Genomic DNA, 24,980 nt, shown 5'->3' on the forward strand with positions numbered 1-24,980 from the left:
AAAAAAAAAAAAAAAAAAAGTTGATGACTAATAGGAACTTGCCCAATTCTACTTCTTGTGAAATAGAAACTGGCCTATGCAGGGCCATAGAGCTTTGGTGTCCCCTTCCTCCTAAACACTGTGAACCCCAGGCCAGCATCAAGCCAGCATTCTCCACAAATGCAGATCAGAGCCCCACCATGTGCACCTCGGAGGGCTGCCGCGAGGGGCAAGGGAAATTTCAGGAAAACACCCAGGCAGGATGCATGATGGAACATTTATCCCAGGGGAGGAGCTAAAATAATATTTCAGGCAGGGCCAGGGATTAGGGAACAAAAGCATGACCTTGGGAGATGGCTAGGCTGGGCTGGGCTGGCACTTACCAAGTTTCACGCTCTGCACGCGACCTCCTATGCGGCTGGAAGCCTCAAGCACAGTGACATCCGTGAAGCCCTGTTCGAGAAGTGCTTTGGCCGCAGCCAGGCCAGCCAAGCCGGCGCCAATCACCACCACACGAGGCTGTCCCCTTCTCCGAAGGCCACAACTGAGAGGGTCATCCGCACTGTCGCCACTGGATTCACAACTTTGCATACCGTCCGCACTCGCCTCCTAGGAACCTGTGGGAGGAGGGGGTGTCGCAGATCACCTGCCCTGCCTTTGCTTCCCACCTGCCCCAAGGGACACGCACAGGCTCCCGTCACACTCTGCCCTCTGGGGGAACCTCAAGTCCCCCCTCTCCCTCCCTGAGGACCTGGACAAGAAGAGCCACCTCTGAAGGATGAGTAAGGGAGGAAGGAAGAGCCATGGGGAGGTGAGAGGAAGGGAGGGAAAAAGAAAGAGAGGGATGTAGTTTGGGACCCCACCAGTGGGCAGCAGACCTGGGAGCCCATTCCCAGCCACGGAAATCCTCAATCCCACCCCCAAAGCTGTTAGCCGCCACCTCTTCACTGACCACAGGCCCCAAAGTGGAGACAAAAAGTGGCCAGTGAGGAGATGACCAAGAAGGCCAAAGTCAGACTGACCCCAGGGCTGCTAGTCCCAGACCAGCCCAGCCCAGCGCAGCTGCTGTGGTCCGGCTCGTGCCAACCCCAAGGATGCTCACACAGACCCCAGGATACCTGCACGGACCCCAAGAAGCTCACGCCAATGCCAGGATACTCACACAGCCCCCAGGATACTTGCGTGGACCCCAGGAGGCCCACACCAACCCCCGGATACTTGCGTACACAACGCTGGACCCTCTGCTCTCCCTCCCTTGCCTGGCTCTCCCCTGGCACTCTCTCTGTCTCTCCCTTGCCCCTTCTCTTCTCCTCTGGCTTTCCGTTGGTCTTTCACAGCCTCAATGAGGTGGCAATTTGGTGGGCAGGACATAGTCCCGCCCTCCCCCCCGTAAGTGCCACGAGGCCAGCATCCAACAAGCCTGCTATTCCGGGTAGGCTGTTTTCCCCAGCCACCCAGCCCCTCAGTCACCGCAAAGCAGCAAGGAACCCAGGAAACGGTGGACCATGAGGACCTGTGGCACCAGAGGCCAGACATGAAATTGACAGTTACACTAAGCCAGCTTGCTCAGAGACGCCAGACTAGGGGAGCTGATGGCCAGGAGGCGAAGGGGTCCCTGAATTTGGCCCTAGGGCTAGGAGAGGCTGCCATTCTCTTCCCAGAATGACCAGGAGGTTTTGGAGGCATCTGGGGGCCATCCTGGGGGGGGGGGTCACTGAGCTCTGATCGTGTCCTTGTTCCTTCCCTGTTATAAGCCACTGAGATTCCAGTTGGCTTTGCTGAGGTTTCATTGGCAGAAGTTGCAGAATCTAATAGTATCCAGGATCTAACAGGGGACAAATGTGGGTGGAGGGCGGCAGACAAGGGGCATATAAAAAACTGTCACCCATACCTACTAAAGCTGTACGTGACATAGCAATCTCACTCCCACGAATAGACCCAAGAGAAAGAGGGCATATTCCACCAAACAGACATGTTAAAGAACGCGCATAGCAGTTTTATTATAACAACTCCCAAACAGAAATATCCGAAAGGTCCATCAATGGGAGATTAGATAAATACATTGTGCTGTATGTGGCGTAATTCGTACAATGGAATGTTCGTCAGCAATAAACAGAACCCAACTACTGAAGCTCTCAACAACACAGACGCACCTCAAAGACATTACACGGAGCAAAAGAAGCCAGAGATAAAAGAGCACATGCTGGATGACTCCACAGACAGGAAGTTCAGGGAGAGGTAAACCGAACCTGTGAAGATGGGGGTCAGAAGAGAGGTTATGAGGAAGGGGAGATGACTGAAAAGGGACAGGAGGAAACTTGACGGGGTAGAGGGAGTATGTATCTTGATTCCAGTCGTTGCACGTATACGTACAAAGATGCATTGAGTTGCACATGTAAGATGTGCGCAATTCACTGTATGTATGTGTTTTTGTTTACCTCGATAGCAAGATGTGCATTCCTGCCTTCCAATCAAGTATTCAACCAACCAAAGGCCGGCGCACGGACTTCCTTCTCGGCACGTCTCAAGATCTGACCACTGAGGTTTCCATGCCACTTGCACAGCGTCCTCCAACGTCACTTCATCATAGGTTTAGCAAAGGGGCGTTTTCGAGATATGCTCAGGCCAGGAAGCTGCTCCTCGCGCCTCCCCGCCCCCTTGCACCTGCGGATGTGAGATGCGACGACGACGATGCCACGCCAGGGCCCAGACAGGGATACCCTCCTCCTCCGCCTCAAACGCCCTCCAAACCCCCTGCGACCCAGGCCGGCGACTCGGGCAGAACCGGTTTCCAAGAGGGCCGGGAGGTGGCGCCCGAGGCCCGGAGCCCCTCAGGGCAGCCTCCCCGCTCAGAGGCAGGGGCTCCCCGCCCCCTTCCAAGAGAGCCTCTGTCCCTGCCTTCCCAGGGGGCTGGGCCCTTTCCTCTTCCCCGCTCCTCTGTCCTGACTCTCGTCCCCTCTCCTCCTGCCCCCAGAGGTGCTAGGGCTGGCTCGAGTCTTCCTCCCCTACCCTTATCCCTCCCCTCCTCCCCCTCCCCCAGGTTGTCCTTCCTGCGGACTAAATTTAGAGGTGAGGATGTGGCTGCCCGCACACACGGGGCGGACGGGGAGGGGTCAGCGATGATGCCACTGCCGGATGTCTGCCCGCCGAGCCCTGGACGCTGCGTCAGGTTTGTAAACACGCTGCGTGCTCCTGGAGGGCCCCGCGCCAGCTGCGACGGTGACGCCACCGCTGCCCGTGACGCCACCGCTACCAGGCACCTGGCGACTGACGTGGCGCTGCTGCCGCCCCGCCTCCTCACCCCAGCTCCCCAGGACTGGGGGGGCCCTGCCAGCGCCCCTGTCCCAGACCACCCTCACCCCCAAAGAACCTCTCGTATACACTAAAGGGGCAGTGGTTCTCACACCTTCCTGGTGGAACCCCTTCCTGAAAAGCTGCTGTGGGGTACAGGATGTAACAGGCATTAAACTGGGGGTCCCTCTCATCACAGAATCCCCTAGGCTTCTTTGGGCACCGCCTCTGAAAACCAGGAGACCAGATAAGCTCCTGCCCAGGCTGGGGGAAGAGCGCTTGTCACCAGCAGGGCAGTGCCAGCCAGCTACCTGCTTTCCTGGATCCAGGAGCCTTGCTGGGCCAGCTGGGCCAGCTTGTCCTCACCACACTGTCCGGATGTCAAATAAGGCCCTATGTTGATGTCACAAGATTGCCAGCATTTTCTAGGTCCTCCTGCATGAAAATAACTTGTCAAGGTCTGCAGCTACATTATGAACAGACTGTCTTTGGAATGGGTTGTGGAACAGACTGTAGGAAGTGGGGCAGGCGCTCTGCCCATTAGATGAGCACAGAAAGAACCCCCAGCTCCCCACACCAGGTCTCAGAGACCTTGCACTCAGACGTCACACACGTGGTGCCAGGTGGAGGTGATGCAGGTAAGCAGGGGCCACATGAGTCCATGGGACCCTCACTGCTAATCCCACAGTCCTGTGCCTCCTCAGGTCTTGTACCAGATGAGCCAGTCAACCCCTGTATCCCCAAGAAGCCAGAGGAGCCCCACACACAGCCCACAGAAGGCAGGGAAGGGAGTCTGCCCTGCAGCCACATGTCAGCCCATAGAGCCAACACACCCCAGGGTCCAACCAAAAGTGAAGAAAAGACAGAGCCAGGACAGGTACTAAGTGCTAAGTGCTCAATTGGACCTTCGAGAGTTCTGTTATCTCCAGGGAGGAGGGGCAACTTGTTTTCTGTTGGTTTGTGTCACCTTTTCCTTTCCCTTTGGATTTTTTTCTTTTAATTTATGAGAAACTGCCTTACTGAGGAAGAAGAATCACTTAAATGGTCCTCGGTGCCTGCCTGTCCTTCTCTTGCCTTGGGGAAAGAAAGAAATAAATAACATCCGCTCCTTGATCTGTATGCACAGGAGAAACAGAACACCCTGTACTCTTCAAGCAGATAAAGGAGAGAAGAAAAAAGTGCTGGCTCAGCCAGGCAGGGAGGAGGAGGAGGAGGAGGGGAAGGAGGGAGAGCAACAGACACTTGCCTTCTTGCTCCGGCTTCCATGGCAAAAGGGGGGTGGGAGCTGGGGCCTCTTGCCCAGTGCCTGTACCCGGGCCCTCGAGTTCGTGCTCCTGTGTCCCCAAGCAGGCCAAGCCTGGGAGCTTCAAGAAATCAGGCCAGCCAGGGCATGAGTGCCCCACTCCATTCAAGATGCCCAGCTGCCACCCCCAGCCACTTCTCTGGCCTGCAGGCCACTGCCTCCCCCAGCTGCCCAGAGCCAATACCACACTCCCTGAAGCTGCCCAAGAAGACACACTGGACAGAGGAAGGCAGCAGGGGAAAGAGAAAGGAAGAGGGAAGGAAAACCCTGTCCCATGGCAGTGTCGCCAAAGATGGATGAAGACTCAGAGGCAGGGTGACCAGGGGGCACAAGCAGCCAAGCTTTGTCTTGACTGCCACTTCCTTGCCCCCAAATTCCTCACCAAGTTCATTTTGTCACCCTCCCCAGAAATTTACCCTCAGCCAGGCACAGTGGCACATGCCTGTAATGCTAGCACTCCGGGAGGCTGAGGCGGGAGGATCACTTGTGCTCAGGAGTTCAAGACCAGCCTGAGCAAGAGCAAGACCCCATCTCTACTAAAAATAGAAAAATTAGATGCTTTGAGTTCCTCCCTTGAAGCAAATAAAAAACAAAAGAAAGAAAAAAAATTAGAGGGGCATGGTGGTGTGCACCTGTAGTCCCAGCTACTCGGGAGGCTGAGGCAAGAGGATCACTCCAGCCCAGGAGTCTGAGGTTGCAGTGAGCCATGATGACACCACTGTACTCTAGCCAGAGCAACAGAGTGAGACTCTATCAAGAAAGAAAGAAAAGAAAGAAAAAGAAAAGAAAAGGAAGAAAGGAAAGGAGAGGAGAGGAAAAGGAGAGGAGAAAGAGAGGAGAAGGAGAGGAGAGGAGGGGGGCAGGGGAGGAGGGAAGGAGAGGGGAGGAGAGAAAAGAATTTACCCTCAAACAGGGGCCTCCTAATGGCCAAACACTAGTCCTGGTCTCTAACATCTGACCCTGCCGAGCCCTCCTGGAAATGCCCAGAACTAAGCTGGGGCACCACACGTCTCCTGGCACTTCCTTCATTGAGGTAAAACCACTGGTGCAAACTCAAGGCTCAAAACTGGAGGCATCTTTAGTGGAAGACCCTCCTTATCTATCAGGTCAAACCATGTCAGCCTCATGGCCTGAATCACTGTCACCTCCACCCCCAGCTTCCCCAGGAGCCTGCCTGTGCCTCCCCTATCTGATCCCTGCCTGTCTCAATCCCCCAGCCCCACCCTCCAAAGACAAGCACGGCCAGGCTTCCACTGGCCAGGGAATAACACTCAGTGATTCACTGAGCACCCGCTATGTGCCGGGCATGGGAAAGGCCTCTGTGCGTCAGCCCTTTGCCCCCTGGACCCAGCTCACCTTTTCGGCTTCAGTTCTCACTCACAACTCCCCCACACGACACACACACACAGACCCCCAACTTCACCAAAGCCTGGGGCCTCCCCAGCCCAGCCCACCTGAAGGCCTGCCGGAAACATCCCCCTCATTCATGTCAGAGAAGCTGGTTCTGGGTTCTCCTAACATATGGACAACTTTGTGCAGGTGCTGTGGTTGTGCAGTTGTGTGACTGCAGGACTGTGCGTTGTTCAAACCACCAGCAAGGCCTGCTCCATTACTGTTTCCTGAAGCAACAAGTCGCCCCTGAAACGTGACTCCCTCTCACTGGTTCTGCAATGTAACACTCCCACCCCCAGCCTGCCCCCAAAGCATGGGCATCTCACCCCAGGAAATCCTGTTGTCTATTATCTCACGGGTGAGGCTGAAGCCCCAGAGCCACTGAGCAGGCCCAGGCCCCAGGCTAGACTGGGGAGCCCTTGCCCAGGGTGAGCGCAGCCAAGCCCTGGGAGTGAACCACAGGGGTGTCAACAGCCCATGTTTGCTTGTGAGACCCACCACCTGCACCCTCCATGACCAACCCTGGGGACTTTAAGCCTCTCCTCCCTAGTCCCCAGGGCAGCCCCACCTCATTTCCCAGGAGGGGCTCCTCTCTCCTCCTGCAGGCTCCTAACAGGAGGGGGAATGTGGGAGGGAAGCTGGGGGCTGCTCCAGGGGAACATCTCTGGACTGCCTGGCAGGTCTGGGGAGGGATTTGGATTCGAGGCCCCCCAGACAATGCAATTATTCTTCAAATGTAAAAAACGCCCAGAAATCCCAGACCAGCTGCTTTGCACAACGGCCCAGACAAAGGGGCTCTGTGTCTGCTGGCAAGGCTCCTCCCACCCCTCAACCCCAGCTCCTCCCAGCCAGACCCTCCCCAGCCTCCTCACCAGGCCAGCCAGGAAGTAAAAGAAGCAGGACTGCTGAGCCAGGCCTGGCCAGCCATGGAGGGGGACAAGGGGGTACAGGCAGAGCAGGGACAGCCTATGAACCCAGGAGACAGCAGGGGAGGGAAAAGAACAGACTGGCTGGGGGACCTGGAGACCTGGGTTTAGGCCCCAGCTCAGTCTCTCCCTTGCCAGGTGACCCCTGGGCCTGAAACTTGCCTTCTCCCAGCCCCACTTGGCCAACACCTCCGAACCCACCCCGAGCGCAGAGTCTCTGTAGCTGGCCTCCTCGGTACACTTGTCTAAGCCCTGTGGGATATTTAAATGCCTCCTTTGGTCTTCAAGCTTTCCCATCTGTAAAATGGGGATAGCTACGGCTACTCAGTACAACTGCTGGGAGGACTAAGCGACACAGCACAGTTAAAAGGTGTGGCCACCTGCAAGGGTCATCTCAAAGAGGGAAGGAGAGGGAGGAAGATCCCCCAGAAGGCCACTCGCCTCTCATAGGGCCCAGAGTTGTTTCATTTGTAGAACCCCAATCTTGATCTGGGCTCAGAACCCAGCCTCAGCCTTGGCCCCAACCCTAATATCAGACTGGACCTTGACCCTGACATCAGTCATATACCCCATAACCCAATTCTGACTGGGCTGAGCCCCCCCCAACGCTGACTCATCCTGCCCAGCGTTGAGGGGCAGGGGCACCAGAGATGGTGGCCATTAGCCAACTCCAAGCTCATAAAAGAGAAAAGCCCCCACCAGCAATGTCCTCTGGCCCTCACAGTACAACACAGGGGAGGGGCCCCATCCTCCCACCTGCCACTGGACTCCCCTCCAAGAACAATGTCTTTGTCACCCTCATCTCTTCCCTAAAAGTGTAAAGTCCCTAAAAGCACAACTTTAAAAGGCTTTGTAAACCTATTTCAGAAGAAAACAGGGAGCCAGGGGCCCGTGGCGGGCATGTGTGTGGAGCATGGAGAGGCAGCCCTTGGCTCAGTGCATGGGGGACAGAGCCAAAGACACGGCTCCCAGGGGCACTGCAGGGTGGAGGGGACATACCAGGACACGTGAGCACTCTGGGCTGGTCTCCATTTCCCTTGATGCTCTGCGAGGCAGGATACCCCTGAACACGCCCAGGTTAATTGTCCCTAGGACCCTTATTCCTGGGAGACATAAGGCAATTCTACAGCTCCCTGCAGGGACAGAGCCTGAGACTACCCAACTAGGGGCTTAGTTGGGGGTGGAGGAGGAGAAGAAAGCTCAGAAAGAAGCCAGAGAAAGGGTAGGATTTTCTGATGGGCACAAGGCTCAGCTGGGGGCCCGGATGATGGTGTCAGCCGGAGAAACAGGTAGAGAGACCAGCCAGAGCAGCACCTGGGACTGCAATTCCTCCCCCAGCGCCCACACCCCAACTGCTTTCCCCAAACCCAACCTGCAGATCCCATCTTCAGCAAAGTAGCGAGTGGATCACGCCCTGACACTACACCAGAGCAGGTGCCGGGCAATTGCCCTGAACGCCTCCCATGAGCCTTTCAAGCTCCGAGCCAGCCCCACCAGCTCAGCTTCCACCTCCAACGCCAGGCTCCTCCATGCCCCACGCCCTGGTGTCCCATCTCTGTGTATGTCTGTGCACAGACATCCCCGGCTTGCCAGGTAGAAAGTCACCTCCCAACAGGCAGGACCCACATTCTTCTCCTCAGACCCCAAAATCTTCCAGAGGTAGGCAAGCCCCATGCCGCTCAGCGGTCAAGACTCTAACGGGATGACTACACCACCCCTGGGTGCCCCTGGAGAGGATGAAGCTGTCCAGACAGCAGCCTCATTTTCCCCATCTGTAAAATGGGGACAGTCATCCCTATACCTTAAGTGAGGCCAGCCCTGAGCCCAGGCCCTACGTGCCAGTCCCCGTGTCCCCAGCAAAGTCTACCGCAGCTCCCTTCAGCAGCTCTCAGGAGGAGACCTGTTGGCCCAAGTTCCCTCCCTCTGACAAGACCTGACACCTCAACTCTGAATCCCCCCTCCAGGAAGTCGTCAACTACAGAGGTATAAGAAAGAACACAGCTGGTCACTGACCTGGTGACTACACTGGTGCAGCACTGTCCTTGGAGACAGCAGACGAGGCCACAAGCAGGGGAGGGCCAGTAGGAGCTGCTCGCTCCCCTGGAAAGAAAGGTCCCCTGATGGGGCTGAAACCCAGGGAGGGACAAACAATTCAAGACTAGCCTGGGCAACACAGTGAGATCCCACCTCTACAAAAAATACAAAAATTAGCCAGGCATGGTAGCACGCACCTATATAGCCTCCAAACCAGGATACCAGCCCTGTTCTGAGGTGACCAAGTCACCACAGCCCTTGGGGGACCACAGGAAGAAACACCTCCCTCTCTCACCCACAATCACAAAAGCATACTTCCTCAGGTTTCACTGGATGATCCAACTTAATGAATGGTCCCCTCCTTTGGGAATGACTCATAGCACCATGGTTTTCACGCAGGTCCTGGGTCTCATACCGGCATTTGGATACCAGTGGTTTGAATCTCCACCACTTATTAGATGAGTGACCTGAGCCTCAGTTTCCTCATCAGTAAAATGGGGATAAAGAGTACCAGCCTCACAGGGTTGAGTGTGACAGTACACACAGAGTGCTTGGCCCAGAACCAGGCACATAGCAGCAATGGTTCATATATTTTCCTGCAGGATTGCCAGGCCTGAGAGAGAGCCACCCCACTCCACAGAGACACTGCCGTGGTCTGATGACAGGAAGGAACAGGGGATTAAGACAGAAGGGTCATCCCCCTATCCTACTTGCAGGGGATGCTTGGACCAGGCAAGGGTTATGAGGCCACAAGTGCAATGACAGGACAACCCGTGTAGTCAGCAGCCTCCAAGATGACCCTCAACGATCCTTGCCTACTATTCATGGCCTAGTGTAGTTCCCTGCCAGGCTGACCTTAGTAGCTAATAGGATACTGCAGAAATGATGGCATATGACATCCAAGACTAGGTAATAAAAGACTTTGTCACTGGCCTCCACCTTGCTCCCTCGGACAGCTTACTCTGGGGGAAGCCGATCGCCATGTCACAAGGACACTGAAGAAATCCTATGGAGAAGCCCACAAGGTGAGGAACTGAGCCCTCCTACCAACAGCCAAAACCATTTATCAAGCATGTGAGTGTACTATCTTGGAAGCAGATTCCCCAGCCCCAGTCAAGCCTTCAGATGACTGGCAACCTCATGAGACCCTGAGCCAGAACTTCCACTCAGTTAAACTGCTCCTAGGCTAGGGGCAGTACCTATAATCTTCACACTTTGGGAAGGTGAGGTGGGAGGATCATTGAGGCCAGGAATTTGAGACCAGCCTGGGCAACATAGTGAGATCCCACCTCTACAAAAAATACAAAAATTAGCCAGGCATGGTAGCATGCACCTGTAGTCCCAACCACTCAGGAGGCTGAGGCAAGAAGATTCCTTGAGCCCAGGAGTTTGAGGTTGCAGTGAGCTATGATAACACCACTGCACTCTAGCCAGGGCAGAGTGAGTGAGACCCTATCTCAAAAAAAGAAAAAAAAAAAAAAAACTGCTCCCAAATTCCTGACCCATAAAAACTATGAACATAATAAAGATTGATTGTTGTTTTAAGCTACCAGTATTCGGATAATTTGTTGCCCAGCAATAGGTAACTAACAGTTAGCAACTCTGTCTCTCCAGAGACCCCCAAGTAAACCCCCCATTCCCACTCAGAGCCTCAGCTCCATCTTTTCTGAAATGCAGGGCTAGGGTGGGTAGGCAGGGAGCCTGGCCCAGGCCTTACACCTTACAAGGCCCAGGAGACAGGAAGTTTGTCCCAACCAGTACATTAGACTCCCCTAGAGACTTTTTACAGATGTCCCTTAACCCCGCCAGGTCATTTAAATCAGGCTCTTTGGGGTGGACCCCAAGCATGGATATATTTTTAGGGACCTACATGATGCCAATATATAGCCAAGCCTGCGAATCACTGCTCTAGAGCAGGCTTCATTGACAGACTCCAGGCCAGACCAGAGACACTCAGGGTCTGCTGGTGCAGGAGAGGAGGAGGCAGAGAGAGCGAGGGGACCTTGGCCTAGGCAGCTGCTGCTGCCTGGCTTCCAAAGCCCTCTGCATTCTGTGCATATGATGCACCTCTAGCCAGATAGGTGTCCTGCCTGTCTTTGCTCTCACACCACTGCACACGGCCAGGTCCTCCTCCACTCCCCCTCTGCAGCTCCAAGGCCCACTCAGGTGCAGCCTCGGCACCAGGACTGCTCCCTTAGAGGCGAGGACCCAGGGTGCAGGGGTGGGATCTAGCTCTGAGTGATCTGTTTCCTCACCTGTAAGGTGGGAGTTGCTATCACATCTGCTCTGATCTCTACTGGGTCATAGGCTCCTGGTCAGAAGTCCATGGAGAAATCTACATTTGTACGTCTTGTCTCCCCCAAGACACAGCCTTGCCTGGCACTGCATTAGTCCCTAGAGAAGACACAGCCATGGATTAAAGAGACCCAGCCCTGCCTTGCAGCTCACAGCCAGGTAACTCAATAAAGGTCATGGCGAATTCAGAAAAGGATGGGAAGAGGCACCTAATGGGGCTGCGGAAGGAGGCAGAGGAGATTTCCAGGAGAGAGAAGTGAGTTCCAGCCAGGGGAACCGCACGTGCAAAGGCTCAGAGGCGCTGTTTACAATCAACTCTCATGGTGTGAAACCAACACCACTGCTCTCCCTCTCTCCCAGAACTCACCGCTGCCACGCACTCACCTGAGCCCCTCCAGTGACAGCAGCAGCCTGGGGATGTTGGGAATCCCAGCGCCGGGTGGGGAGGACACATCACATCTCACCTCCCACATCCACCTCTGCGCCGGGCTTTCCCCAGCCCCACCGCTGCAGGCATGGAGGGAGCGCCCTGACTTCCCTGGCAAGCCCTAGACAGGTAAGCTCCCCCGCAGCAGCGCCCTGGGGCAGGGCAGGGTGGCTGCAGAGAGGTTTAGTGGGGTTACCCTGTGCCAGGCACTGTCTGAGGCACTCAGGATACAACAATGGCCAGAAGCCTCCCCTCTAGGATCTGACAGGTCAGAGTGACGAGTGCCACAGTGAAGAGCGAAGCAGGGTGGGAGGACAGGGAGCTGCTCTATGCAGGGAGGTCAGAGAAGTCCTCTGCCAGGTGAGCCTGCAGCACAGGGCTGTGTCCACCTCCTGGGGACTTGCTGAATGGCAGGACGTTGGGGGGCGGTTGAGGGTGGAGTCAGGATGACCTGGGTAACCAGGCATGACACCGCTGGGATGAACCCAGACCAGTTCTGTGTCAACTGGTCATCCCCTTGGCCCTTCCCAACAAGCCTGTGTTGTCGGAGAGACAAACCAAGCCAAATACCTTGGTGCAGGACCCACAGGTGGGAGGCAGGCCCAGGTGGCCTGATTCCTGAGCCCAGCTCTGCCCTCAGGGCTCTCACCAGGGTTGGGAGAGCTTCTCCAGGCCCTGCCCCTCTCGGGCACACCCCCAAACACAGCGCCTCTTCATCAGACATCACCTGCAGGCACAGCCCTGACATGAATCAGTGTCCCCAGCATGAGGCTGCACAGAGACCCACCCATTCTGCAGACGGGGCACTTGCTCCCTGGGATGTGTGAGCTGGCAGATGAGGGGGTGGCTTCCCGGTGGGGCTTCTCCCCTCTCCCTGCCAGGAGCCGCAGCCTCACAGTTCTGGGGTGAAGGAGGACAGCCCAGTCAGCACTTTCCACTGACTCTTTCAAAACCACTTACAAGAACTGAGGCTTGTGAGAAGCTCAGCCCGGGCGCAGTTCCCCCTCGGCGGCCCCTCGTGACTCTGCACAAAGCCCAACTATGCTTTCGGCTCCAGCCCCTGGGAGGGGGGGTCTCCTGTAAGCCCATCTTTCCTCCTGAGCCACAGGGTCCCACTCTGTCCAGCCTGGGACCTGCGCAGAGACACAGCAGCCCCAGTGGCAAACTGTCTGAGGTTTGCTGGGTCTGGGCAACGTTTGTGGGGAGAAGAGCCCTCCTCCACTTTAAACCCTTTTCCAGAAAAACTGCCTCTCTTAGAATCCCGACACAACACAGTTTATCACAGAGCAAAGGGGGCATACATGGTCACAAAATGGAAGAGGAAAACATAACCAAGAAAAACCCAGACGCCAGATGAACCCCATAGCAAACCTCTATTTATTTTACCCTTCCTGTGCCAGGCACGGTACTGGGCACTTTCTGTTCATTGCAACCCTTCATGCAAACACCCTGCTGCCCATTTTACAGATGAGGAAACAGGTGCAAAGAGGTCCACAGGCATGATGGAGGCCACCCAGATGGAGTGAGGGGCAGGGCAGGGCTTGGCAACACTGAGCTCAGCTCTTTCTGTTCAACCCTTGCCTAGTTTTCAGGCCCCCATTCAGCCTCCCGGTGACAAGCCCGGGGACAGCCCTAGGACTGCGCTCAGCTCGGCTCTTCTGTCTTACCCCTCCCCACATACTGACACCGCACACATTGTGCCGGGCACTCGGGGCTGGCAGGAGACATCTCAAAGCCTGGCAGCTCACCCCAGCTTCACTGCCAAAGCCTGGGGCTGCCACAGAGAGGCCACCTGCCTCCTGGCCTAGGCGCTTAGTGGGGTGGGCTGCAGGCCACCCTGGCCTCCCTGCCCCATGGGGCTGGCTTAGGCTTGCCAGGCACTACACTAGCCAGGCCACAGCTCTTAACCCTCGGTTTCCTCCTCCATAAATGGGGTCAGGGACGTTGTCTAACTGTTTTTGCCGGCACAAAAGAAAATTCAAAGAGCAACTAACTCTTAACTCCCTCTATCTAGACAGTCACCTCCTCTCACTGGCCCGAGATTTTCCCCTTCTGGTGACTTCAGGGTGCTTTAACTGTGCTCTCCTAAGGAGTGCACAAGACCACACAATTAAGGGTTCTTGATAAAGTTCCGCCTGGAAGCACAGCCCCGGACCCAAGCAAGAGCTGGAACCAGGTTCTCAAAAGCCAGTGGTGTTCATTTCAAAATGCACATGTGGGCCCTGGGCCCGTGACTTAATCCATAAAACACCTACGGAGTTAAGACGCGGTGTTTGGACAATAAACATATTCTTCAGGCCCTGGTATTGAGTTCAAAGAGAGACTTAATAACTCACCAGCTTTTGAGACCAAGAAAAGTCTGTTCTTAAAATTCTATCATCACGGTTATCGCTATTTTTCTCTGAATACGTCAGAGGTAGAGAGTAGGTGCTAAGCGTTTTGCACGGAATATCTCAACCCTCACGTCAGTACCCCCATGCTACAGGGGAGAAAAGTGAGGTTCAAAGAGGTTTCACAACCTGCCACCCCAAAGAATGAGCTCCAAACTTTACTTAGTAAGATACTAAGTCCCCCGCTCCCAGGTCTTACTCTTCTTTAAATCTAACCAAGGAGTCAAGTTCATTGTCTTTCCTTGAGCTACTTTGTCAACTCAGAACCTTCTCAGATGAACTCACAAGGTTTCACATCGTGTATGATGTCTTAAATGAATGTTTCAAAATAAAAGCATGTAAAAGGGCCCTGTGTGTTTAACATTCAAAAGCATCCTTTAAAAAAATCTTTCCTAAGAATGTTTGCCCATTGGTGGTCCTGGGTGTCTCCTGCTTGAGTCATCCTAAAATCTAGCTGACTCAGGGTCTCGTTTTTTGCCTGCACAAAGTACCCCCAGCTCCCCACCCCGCCAGGACCCGGAGTGCAGGCAGCTGAGCTAGGCTGGCCCAGGGGGGACCCTTTCTTCAGGTTTGAGGACAGGCTCTGAGGGGGGGCTGTTGGGTGAGGAGAGGGCATAGCTCCAGATGTCCCACAGCCTGGGCGTGAGCCCCATCCTGCCTAGCTCAGGCCTCATGGGACTGTGTGGGGAGGACAGGAACTACGTGTCTGCTAGGGCCCGGCGCAGAGTTGGCAGGGGTGGCTAGGTTCTTCGTTCTGTTTTCTAATAAGCTACAACTCATTTCCAAGAGCTTCTCCTCCTGGCCTTAAATCACACCTTCCTTAATACCTTCCCCTGGAAGCAGGTAGAGGTTAAGGGAATCTAGACGGAGGGGATCAGGGGTGCTGCATTCTCCCCGAGCTGGGCCACCCTGCTCTGCCTAAACCCAGATGCTTCTCTACCTCCTCCATCCTCCCAACCCTGGATGTCGAGAGCCCTGGGCTCCTGCCTGTCTGAGGAAGACAGACAAGAGAGCAAAGGAGAACAGGAGACAGCAGCTGGGGCTGGGTAAGAGCCCACCCAGCTCCCTCCCAGGGTCTCCCTGAGGGCCATCGTCCCCCCAGCAGCCTGCAAGCACCTGACATTGCCTCTCTGCAGCTCCTCCTCCTGGGTAGGAGTAATGCCACCCCGCATCCCTCCACCTGAGCTGCTGAACAAAGAGTCCTCACGCTGCACAGGAAGTGAGGCGTTAACAGGGCAAGGCAGGGTAGCCTCATGACTGTCCTGAGGTTCTGAGGATCAGGGTCTCATAGGCAACCTGACCACTCCCCACACTTTGAGCCCATGAGGGGGCACAGCCACTCCAAGGGAGGTCCTGCACACACGCACACACACACACACACACACACACACACACACAGCCCACCATTACTGTACATCCCAGCCTCATTTCTCACTAACGCACTGCTCTGATCACATCACTGCCCTGCTCAGAAACCTTCAATGGCTCCCTATGGCCTAATGAAGGAAGGCAGGTCCCTGATGCCTCCTCCCTGCCCGTGGGCCACCTGTCTCCTACACACACCCACCAGGATCCTCTGACTCCCAAACCCAAGCCTGTGACTTCTCATTCTGCCCAAAGCTGCCCACCTGGCTGGCCATGCCTCCTCCAGGAAGCCGGTCCTGGCTAGCCTGGTCCTCGCTCTCCCTTCTCCTCTAAGACTGCTCGGGTCTAGCCAGGCCTCCACGCCAAGCCTCGAGCTGCTCTCTGCTGGCTTTTATGCCTCTCATGTCCTCAATGAATGTCCCCTTGCAGGGTCCCTCCGAGAAGACACAGCCTCCAGCCATGTTAATCACACTAGGAAGAGCTGCCACAGGTATCCCAGTGTCACAACGACCCCGCAAAGGAAGTAATATTATCCCCATGGTGCAAATGGGGAAACGGCACAGAAAGGTCTGGCTTCTTGCTTGGAGATCACATCCCTGCTCTGTTAATCTCTGAGATGAAAGGCTGGGAGAACTTGTAGAGCAAGGAGGTGGCGGGAGGTGTAGGGCAAAGGCCCTCCCAGAATCTGGAAGCCCCAGGCCTGGCTACCGTGGGGTTCTGGGCACCAGAAGCTCCCTCCAGTTCCCTTCCTCATGCACCCAGCGAAGCAGAGCTGTTGCCACAAGAACCCAGGGCTGGCTTTGGGCCCAGGTCACATCCAGGCCATTCCTCCCTCTGTAGTGCTCTTTTCTTCCACTGACTGTCTAAATGTGCCCAGCCCATGCCACCAAGTCCAGGAAGCTATCCCTCCATCCTTCCTTTCCTCCCCAGCATTTCTGGGCCTGTCCACCATCCACGTTTGTGGTCTCCCAGTGAGCAGCACCCTTCCACATCAGCTCTTCACAAAGGGCATCTGTCGGTGGGATATTATTTGGAAGTCTTTAAAAACTGATGTCCACCATCAGGTCAGTTTGGGAAACAATAAATGGTTTCTGTTCTACAGGACTTATCAGAGCCTTTAATTTTCTTAAATGCATTCCGAACCTCCCACAGGCTAGTGGAGTGAATTTGCCAGTTTCCACCCTTATTTGTCCCTGAACCCTTGAGATTGCTCAGAATAGTCTTTGAGAAATGCTGCCCCCTCCCACCCAAGAAGCACAGCCTGGCACAGGCACACAGATCAAAGGGGGGTGTGATTGGCGGCCTTATGTGTGGGACAGATATCTGGGGAGCTCAGACTGAGAGCATGTCAACCGCCACCCTGCCAGCCCCTCTCAGCACTGCCCAGAGCAGCAGAACCTTTGCCCTCAGTGTCTGCCCTCCCCACCTTCCTTTGGGTGTGGTGACCACTACCCCCCTGCCAGCATCTGGGGGGACCTCAACTGACCAGTGCCCTGAGATACTCGCCCCAGGACATGCAGAGCCTAGAGAGCAAGGGGCCTTGGGAGACACCCCCAAAGCAAGCTGGACAGGTTTTTCCAAGCAAATTGCTAATTCTACTGCATCATTAGCATGCTAGTTTTAATATTAAGCCAAAACAAAAATGTGTTAAGCTGCCACACTGGGAAGATGCAATGCCCCACCCAACAAACACTGTGACATCCCCCCTTCCTCCCAGCAGGGCACTGAACCCCTCAGCTTACAGATAAGGAAACTGAGGCCTCACAGGGGAGCAGACACTTGCCTGAAGTGGCCCAGCCAGGGGCAGAGCCAAGAGAAGCATCCAGGCGCCCCAACTCCCATGTGCATGAGGGAGGTAGCCAGAGTGGGATAAGACCCCGACAGCAGCTCAAGTAACCATCAGCGACAGCATCAAGGACTCACATAGGCCAGGACAAGGGACACCACACACACTGGGGGAGATGGCCCAGCAGCTGGGGAGACTGAGGGCTTTTATGAGAACATGTCACAGCTGGAGCTGGAGGGCTGGAGTCAGCTGTTTCCCCAATCTCTTGGCCCCGCCCTGGCTGGAGGAAGGGTGCTAACCCCAGATTGGCTGCCCACCGCGCCAGACTCAGCTGCGGACAGAGATAAGGCACCCTCCATGCCCTCTGCATGTCACCCTGCCCTGGGACATAGTCACCCAAGACACCCCCTCGTGGTCTTGGGAGCTCCTCACAGTCGGGGGCCCTGCAAATCAGGCCTGTGTTCCTGGCCTGAGACCCAAGTGCCCAGAGGCCCCTCACCCAGCCCCACCTCCCAGCAGAGTGGCCCCCTGCACCCCACAACCCCTACACACTCCTCTCTGCCTGGCCCCAGCCTCACCTGCACCCCCTGGAGCCCCCACACAGGCAGTTCCTACACCTCCCCCGACACAGTCTGTAGGAGCCAAGGCGGTTCCCTTTACCTGTTCCGGGCCCTCCCTGAACTACGCCTGTCCCTCAAGACCATAATCTAAATCCTGGCTGCAGAAAGCACAGCCCATGGACCAGTAGTGCTGCATTGCCCAGGAGTTTATTAGAAATGCAGTCTTAGGCCTCATCCCGGACCTGCTGAATCAGACAGGACAGACCTGCAGTTAACAACTTGCCCGGGTGACCTGTGTGCGTTAGTGTTTGAGAAGCACTTTTATAGACCACTGTTCTAATCAAGTCATTGCACCCACAGCCTATAACCTTCAATGGCTCCCTAGGACCTGGTGAATCAAGGCCAGACTCAGCAGCTTGGCAGTCAAGGCCTTGCCCAGCCTGGCTTCAACCCACTTCTCCAGGCCTGGGCTCCCACTCCACGCTGGGAATGCCAATCCCCTCCTCTGCCAGCCAAAGCTGCCCGGGACTTCAGGACCCTCTCAAAGCACCACCTCCTCCAGGACGATGATCTGAACCACACCACATCGTAGCACACCTGGCATGGCTCACTTTTATTTCCTGGAGAGCGGGGACCATGTCCAGTGTTCCCAGAGCCTCGGAGCGCCAGGCTGGGGGCACAGGAGATGCCAGGGGCCGACTGCAGCCAACAAGGCCCAGCATCTAGTTGTCAGGAAGTCCACCCTCAGCTCTGGCCTGCCCACCTCAGGCTCTGCCACAGTCTTCACCTCAACTCAGAAGACAAGGACTCGGGCACCGTGGACAGGCCTCCTCTGTGCTCCCCTGCCAGACAGAGAAGCAAGCACCTCCTGACAACCATGAAGCCTGGTGAACTTCCCACAGCAATGTGCTTGCTCTGTGCCTCAGTTTCCCCAAATGCAGAAGAGAACACCCATCGACCCTGCCTCCCTCTCTTCCTGCCAGATAGACGGGCACATTCCCTAAACTCTGTGGCTCAGAATATGGAGGACATAGACTCCCTCCCTGTGTGCTCAGCAAACCTTTCCTCGGCCAGCCAGCCAGGTCTCTGGGAGGCCAGGTCACCGGCCCAGAGGTGTCCTTGTTCCCAAACAGGAAAGCCTCTCAGGCAGACCTGCCTCACCCTCCTCCCTCCTTCCTGGCCCAGTTCCTCAGGCCCAGCATCCCGTGGGAAGTCCCTGCTCCTTCACACTGGGTCTGCAAGGAGAAAGCTCTTGAACACATAACCCATAGAGTTCTCCTGGCCTCTACAATCACTAGGGAGCAAAGAAAAATGTCTCTCTAATCCCATTTTACAGACACACAAAAAGAGGTCAGGGCAGGGCCAACAGTGAAGTGAATTAAGTTTCCAATTCCCATTTCTCTGTTTCACCAAATCTGCTTCCACATTCGACCTGGCCCAACTCAGACCCCGACCCAGGTTTCCCAAGGCCGAGCCTGAAGCTCCACATCACAGCATTCTAGATGGAATCCAAAACAGGCCAGCTCATCCACAGAGCCCCCCTATCTGACCTCCCTGTCCTCTCCCAGGAGGCTGGGATTTTAAGAGGCCGATGACGAGGGCAATGCTAAACCACAGGGGTAACATTCTAACAGTAGCATCTCAAGCAGAGAGCTGTTTTTATACCAGAGACTGTAGACCTCCCCGGCACCCAAAACCACAGTGTGCATGATGCCCAGCTACTTAGCCTCGGTCCAGAGATGCTCCAGGAAGAAAAAGTGGGGCATGAAGCAGAGAAACTCAGTCACCCACTCTGAGCCAGGACCCCCTTCTACCGTATAGGGTGTGACTTCTTTCCTACCTCCCCACCCCCAAGGCCAGGCAGCTCTGGGAGGCAGGAAAAACCTCATTTGTTGAGAAGCGCTCAGCTGGCATGTGTCTAAGAGGCGCGAGAGAAGTGGCAGCGTGGACTGGTTTACAGCCTGGATTCTGGAGCCGGATTGCTTAGATTCAATCCTCCCTCTGTCACTAGTCAGCTATATGACTGTGCCTGAGTTTCCCCATCTTAAAAATGGGAATAAGACCTACATTATAGAGCTGTTAAGAGGATTAAAGGAGTCAATATTTGCAAAGTCCTTAGAACAATGCCTGGTACCCAGTGAGTATACCAGGACCCTGCCCCCACCTCTTGGCCTGATTTCTTCCAACGGGGATGCCCTCCTTGTTCCTGCCTTTGCCAGCTCGAGGCCTTTCCTAGGCATGCCAGCCCAACCCCAGAAGCGGACCACCAGCCCATAGTTCCAATGGCCACCTCATGGTGATACCCTGTTCCATCCCTACCCCCCTGTCCAGGGCCTAGCTCCCTCCCTTCCAGATCTGAGGTCCCCTGACTCTTGGCCTTCCATTCTGAGAGTACCAGCCACACAACTCAACAGTCAACTGGCTCCTCTGTGTAAACAGAAGAGCTATGGGTAGAAAGACAAGGGTCTATAGGGAGACCCCCAGGGCTGGGCACCCAGCAGTCACCCAAGGGAGTAGGCTGAAATAAATCCCTGCCTGCCCAGGCTGTCCCCATCTCCTGAGTTAGAGAATCTCCCTCCCACCTAACACACACACACACACACACACACACACACACACACACATACACACCTCTGTTGACCCAGCTTGGATTTCCACCAAAGAAAGCAGAGAAAAATCATTTACCCCCAACCCATAGACTCACATCCTGTGGGCACCCCATGCTCCCCGGAATCCCCTATAGCATACAGGCCACCCTCAAGCCACCGTACCTTCTCCATTTCCCTTTTTCACATCCCATTGGCCCCCTCTGATTGTTACAGCTATCTGCACAACTGCTTTTGTGGAAAGAAAATAAAAATCCTCAGGGTCACTTGAGGTTTAAAGGGGGTTCCTGTGCAGACTATAATACCTATCCCCTTTCTGCCCAGCCCAGCCCCAACCTGCCCGCCTGGCTCAAGATTTCCTGGGCATCAGCTACATGCCAGGCACCACACTAGATACACAGCAATGGTCCATTCAGTACAGGTTCCAGCCCCTAAGAAGCAGACAAAGTAAAGTAAACATTCACCTGTCACAAACAGTTATGGACTATGATAAACATGATAGAGTCAGCAAGTCAGATGCTGTAATGAATTACAGGGGAGGAGAGGCCCTCTACCAAGACTGGGAAGGCATTTGGGGAACATATAATTAAGTTGAGACCTGAAAAATAAGAAGGAGCAGAGCCAGCCCAGTAAAGACTACTAGAAAAAACACTCCAGGCAGAGAAGATAGCACGAGCAAAGGCCCTGGGGCAGGAAAAAGCTTAGGGTGTTCAAGGGGCAGAAATGATTCAGCTCTGCCCATCAAGGATCATGCAAAGGGAATGATGGTCAAGATAAGGCTGGGGAGGTCAGCTGTGGCCAGATCATGGAGGGTCTGGTAAGCCAGGGAAAAGCTTTGAAATCTTATTCAAGCACAATAGTGAGCTATCAAGGATTTTAGAGAAATGAGATGATCTCTTCAAAATTTTCTGTATCATTCTTGATGCTCTGCTAAAACGGATCAGAGGAAAGCAAGGGCAGACATGGGGAGAGGGTTAGCTACTGTGACTACAGCATTCAGGCAAGGCTTTTTGGGGGTGGACGGTGGGGAGGACAGGGTCTTGATCTGTTGCCTGGGCTAGGGCACAGTGGTGTACTCATAGCTCACTGCAGCCTCCAACTCCTTGGCTCAAGAGATCCTCCTGGCTCAGCCTTCCAAGTAGCTGGGACTATAGGCATGTGCCACCACATCTGGCTAATTTTTTTATTTTTTGTGGAAGCAGGGGTCTCTCTATATTGCTCAGGCTGGTCTCAAACTCCTGGCCTCAAGCAATCCTCCTGCTGTGGCCTCCCAGAGTGCTAGGATTACAAGCATAAGCCACACTCGGCCATTCAGGAAAGACTGAAAAAGTAGTTTGGACTGGGGCAGGTGGCCTAGGGCACTAATGGTGGAGTAGGAGTGCAAAGAACACGCCTGAGATAGATTCTATGACAAGAAGCAAAAGGAAGAACTACCTCTTGGAGGAGTTGATGCCACCTGGTTTCCTGCCTTAAAAGGTGAGTGGATTATGGGCCATTTACTGAGATGGGAAGGCCTGGGGAAGATCATGTCCAGGGAGTGCTTTCGGGGCTCTGTTTCATCTGCACTAAGGTTTTCGTCATCCAGGACATCATAAGGCATCAGATGGGAGCTTAGACAGAGAGGCTGGGGCTGGATACCAAATCTGCTATTTAAAATCATGAGAATGAAAATGATGTACATTTAAGATCTATGTGTTTATAAATTAATACTTGATTTTTAAAGTCATAAAGAATGAATTGGGAGGGATGTAAATAGAAGAGAAGGGAAAAAAGGGGAGTCTGGGGAGAGCAGGGGGCTGGGGACAGAGCCCTGGGGCCCCCCAGCATCTAGAGCTGAGTGAAGGAGTTGTCTGAAAAGACCAAGGAAGGCGCAGCTGGGAAGGGAAGAGGAAAACCACGAGGAGCCAAGGGAGGACATTGGTTCTAGGGAGAAGGAGTATTCAAGGGGACCAAGGGAGGGGGAAGATCTGCTTGTGGGGAAATCACTGGCAACCCTGGCTGAGGCAGCTTCAGTGAAGGGGTGGAAGGGAAGTCAGGTCCAACCGTCTGAAGAACTCACGCGATGTGCCCTACAGGGACAGGCACAGCCAGCTCCCCCGAGAAGCTCTGCTGTGAAGAGAAGAGGGTCCCTAGCTGGAGGGCAATGAGGGATCAAGGCAAAAAAGGGGCTACAGAATGGGAGGTGGGAGGCAAAGCGTGTTCTTATAGGGCTGTGAATGATCCAGAGGGAAAGAAACCTACTTCTAACACTGGAGAGCGGGAAGGTCACTGAGTAAAGGGGGACAGGGGTGGGGCCTTGGAGCCCAAGCGGAGGCACTGGCCAGTGGCAGGAATTGCGACGCCTCCACCCGGGATACCACCTCCCCGCCCCGCAAGGGGCCATCTAGCACTGTGCCTGGAACAAGAGGGAAGGGGGCAGAGGTGGCAGAATGCAAATGTGGGGACATTCACTTCACACACTTTCATATGCACGCCTACCCGGCCCTCCATTCATGCCCACGCCCGGTGACCAACCCGCCCCACCCGCCCCGGGCACCTGCTGCTTGCTCCAACCGCGGCCAAGTTGCCCCAGCGGACTGGTACGTGCGTGATGTGCCACCACCGGCAGGTTCTGCAAACAACCTGTGGGCTCCTCACACTACACGTGCCAGACACCGCTTAGCTCACCGGGCAGAGCCCCTGCCGGCGCGAGCTCCGAGGGGTCCGCAGGCCCCTGACCCCCAGGGTCGTGGCTTCCCTCCGCCCCTCCCCCAAAGCGAGCACTCCAACACATCCGACTCCTTTCCGAGCCTGGCTCCCGCCAAGCCCGGGACAACCCATGAGCCCCTAGTTGGCCCTTAGGAGAAAGCTGCTCCCCACCCTATCCGGGGCCCTCCGAGGACACCACCTGGACGCCTGGAGCCCAGAGGGAGGGCAGCCCTGCCTCTCCCTGTGTCCTGGCCATCGCCCTGCAGCCTTCTCTCCTCTCCCCAGTGCCCACCCTCCGGGACGCCCGAGTCGTCGCGGGGTGTCCGCGCCCGGCTTTGTCTGCGCCCGTGGGGAGCGCCTGCCGGGTGCCCGGGGCGCTCCCCTCCCTTGCGCAGCCCGCAGGGTCCCGCCTGCCCTCCACCCTCGGCGCCTGGCCCGGACCCGCGTAACCCTCGCCCCGAGATCGCCGCTCCCGGGGCCACACCAGTGCTTTCCCCCACGGGAGCCAGGGGGGCGCGGCGGCCACCGCTCTCCTCGAGCCTCCCGGAACGCCCCGCACCCCGGCCCGAGCGCCCGAGCGCCGCGCTGGCCGCCAGAGCCCCGGGCCGGCCGAGCCCTCGGGATCCGCTCCGGGCCCCTCACTCTCTCGCGGCGGCCGCAGCCCCCGCCTGAAACCCGGGGAGGGCTGAGGGCCAGGGCCGGGGCCGGGATCGGACGCGCGGTACCTTTCCCTGCTGAGCCGGGGAAGTGAGTCTTCGGCGAGCGGCGCTCCGGCCTCGGCCTCCTCCGCCTCTCCTCCGCCGCCAGCCGCCTGGCTTCCTCCTCCAGCCGCCGCCGGGACCGTAGGGGCCCGAGCCAGCCGCCGCGGCCTGTGTGGGGCCCCGCTCCGCCTCGCGTCCCCTACCCACCCGGCTCCGGCCCGGCCCTCTGCTCCGCCTCTGGGCGGGGACGCGCCGAGCCCCTCCCCGGCCCGCCCCGCCGGGGGCAGGGAAGCTAAAGGCCACTGAAGCCGGGACTGCGGTGTCCCTGCCTGGGAAGCCCGGGTTGCGCGCTCCCACCTGGACACACACCCTCTCTCTCTCTCCCTAAACTAGACCCCACAGGGGACCCACCACGGGGCAGGCCCGAGCGCAGAGCATAGGTCAGTAAGGGTTCAGAAGCCAGGCGGTGGCCCTGGAGAAGGGGTTTGATGCTGCCCTGCAAGAAGGAACCGCTTGGAAAGAGGCTTCAGGGCAGGGACAAGTGAATTTCAGGTCAGGTTTCTTCTCAGCAGAAAAGGCCTGTCATGGACCAAGCTGTTCTACCCACTGGGAGCCTCTTCTCCCCACCCCTCCCCACAAACTCCTATGCCCTGTTGGAGTTAAATGTCGGGTTAAATGTCATACCTTCCTCTGTGGATCCTTCCCTGTCACCAACGAGAGCAAAATGTTTATGCGTGGGTTCTCAGGGTTAGATGTCCTGGGTTTGAATTCTGCCTCCATGTGGGCTCGGGGAAGTTACTTAATCTCTTTTACGGATTCGGACTACAAATGATGGGAAACTACTCACATTGGCTTGGTGTAAGGAGAGGACTTACGTGCTCACATAACAGAAAACTCCAGTCAAGACTGACTCAGATACCAAGAGGCTCAAAAAATATCAAGACTTGGTCTTCCTCTCCTCATCTCTCATGGGAACAGAGGTTCCTTGCAGTGGCAAGTTGGCTTCCAGCAATTCTAGTCTCCATCCTCATCCTCACAGCTCAAGTCCTCATTTCTTTCAGCAAAAAGCCAAAATGACACCTCATTGGCTCTGACTGGTTTACCTATCATCCCTCAACCAATCACTGAGGTTATGATGTTCAGATTGGCTGGGCCTGAATCACACACCCATCCCCTGAGTCAATCCCACCTAATTCAAGTGGATGGAAAGTGAGGAAGTGTGATTTTGGGGCACTGT

The 24,980-nt window shown here is 55.8% G+C and overlaps 1 protein-coding gene across 3 annotated transcripts in view; it reads right to left on the reverse strand.

The window, feature by feature from the left end:
* The window catches only part of SMOX (spermine oxidase), a 37,508-nt gene extending 13,511 nt beyond the window's left edge, over positions 1-23,997 (reverse strand). For 2 of the 3 annotated variants that reach the window (XM_012639289.1, XM_012639291.1), the window contains exons 1-2: positions 23,768-23,997; positions 363-596 (exon numbers count right to left, since the gene is read on the reverse strand). In XM_012639289.1, coding sequence (XP_012494743.1) covers positions 363-570 — 208 coding nt within the window. In that variant the 5' untranslated portion in view covers positions 571-596; positions 23,768-23,997. Of the gene's footprint in view, positions 1-362; positions 597-2,417; positions 2,964-23,767 lie in introns of those variants that run through there. The other variant, XM_012639290.1, reaches the window with a different exon arrangement.
* Positions 23,998-24,980: the final 983 nt, after the last annotated feature.

The sequence above is a fragment of the Propithecus coquereli genome, unplaced genomic scaffold (genome assembly GCF_000956105.1).
Source record: "Propithecus coquereli isolate 6110/MARCELLA unplaced genomic scaffold, Pcoq_1.0 Scaffold139, whole genome shotgun sequence".
NCBI lineage: Eukaryota > Metazoa > Chordata > Mammalia > Primates > Indriidae > Propithecus > Propithecus coquereli.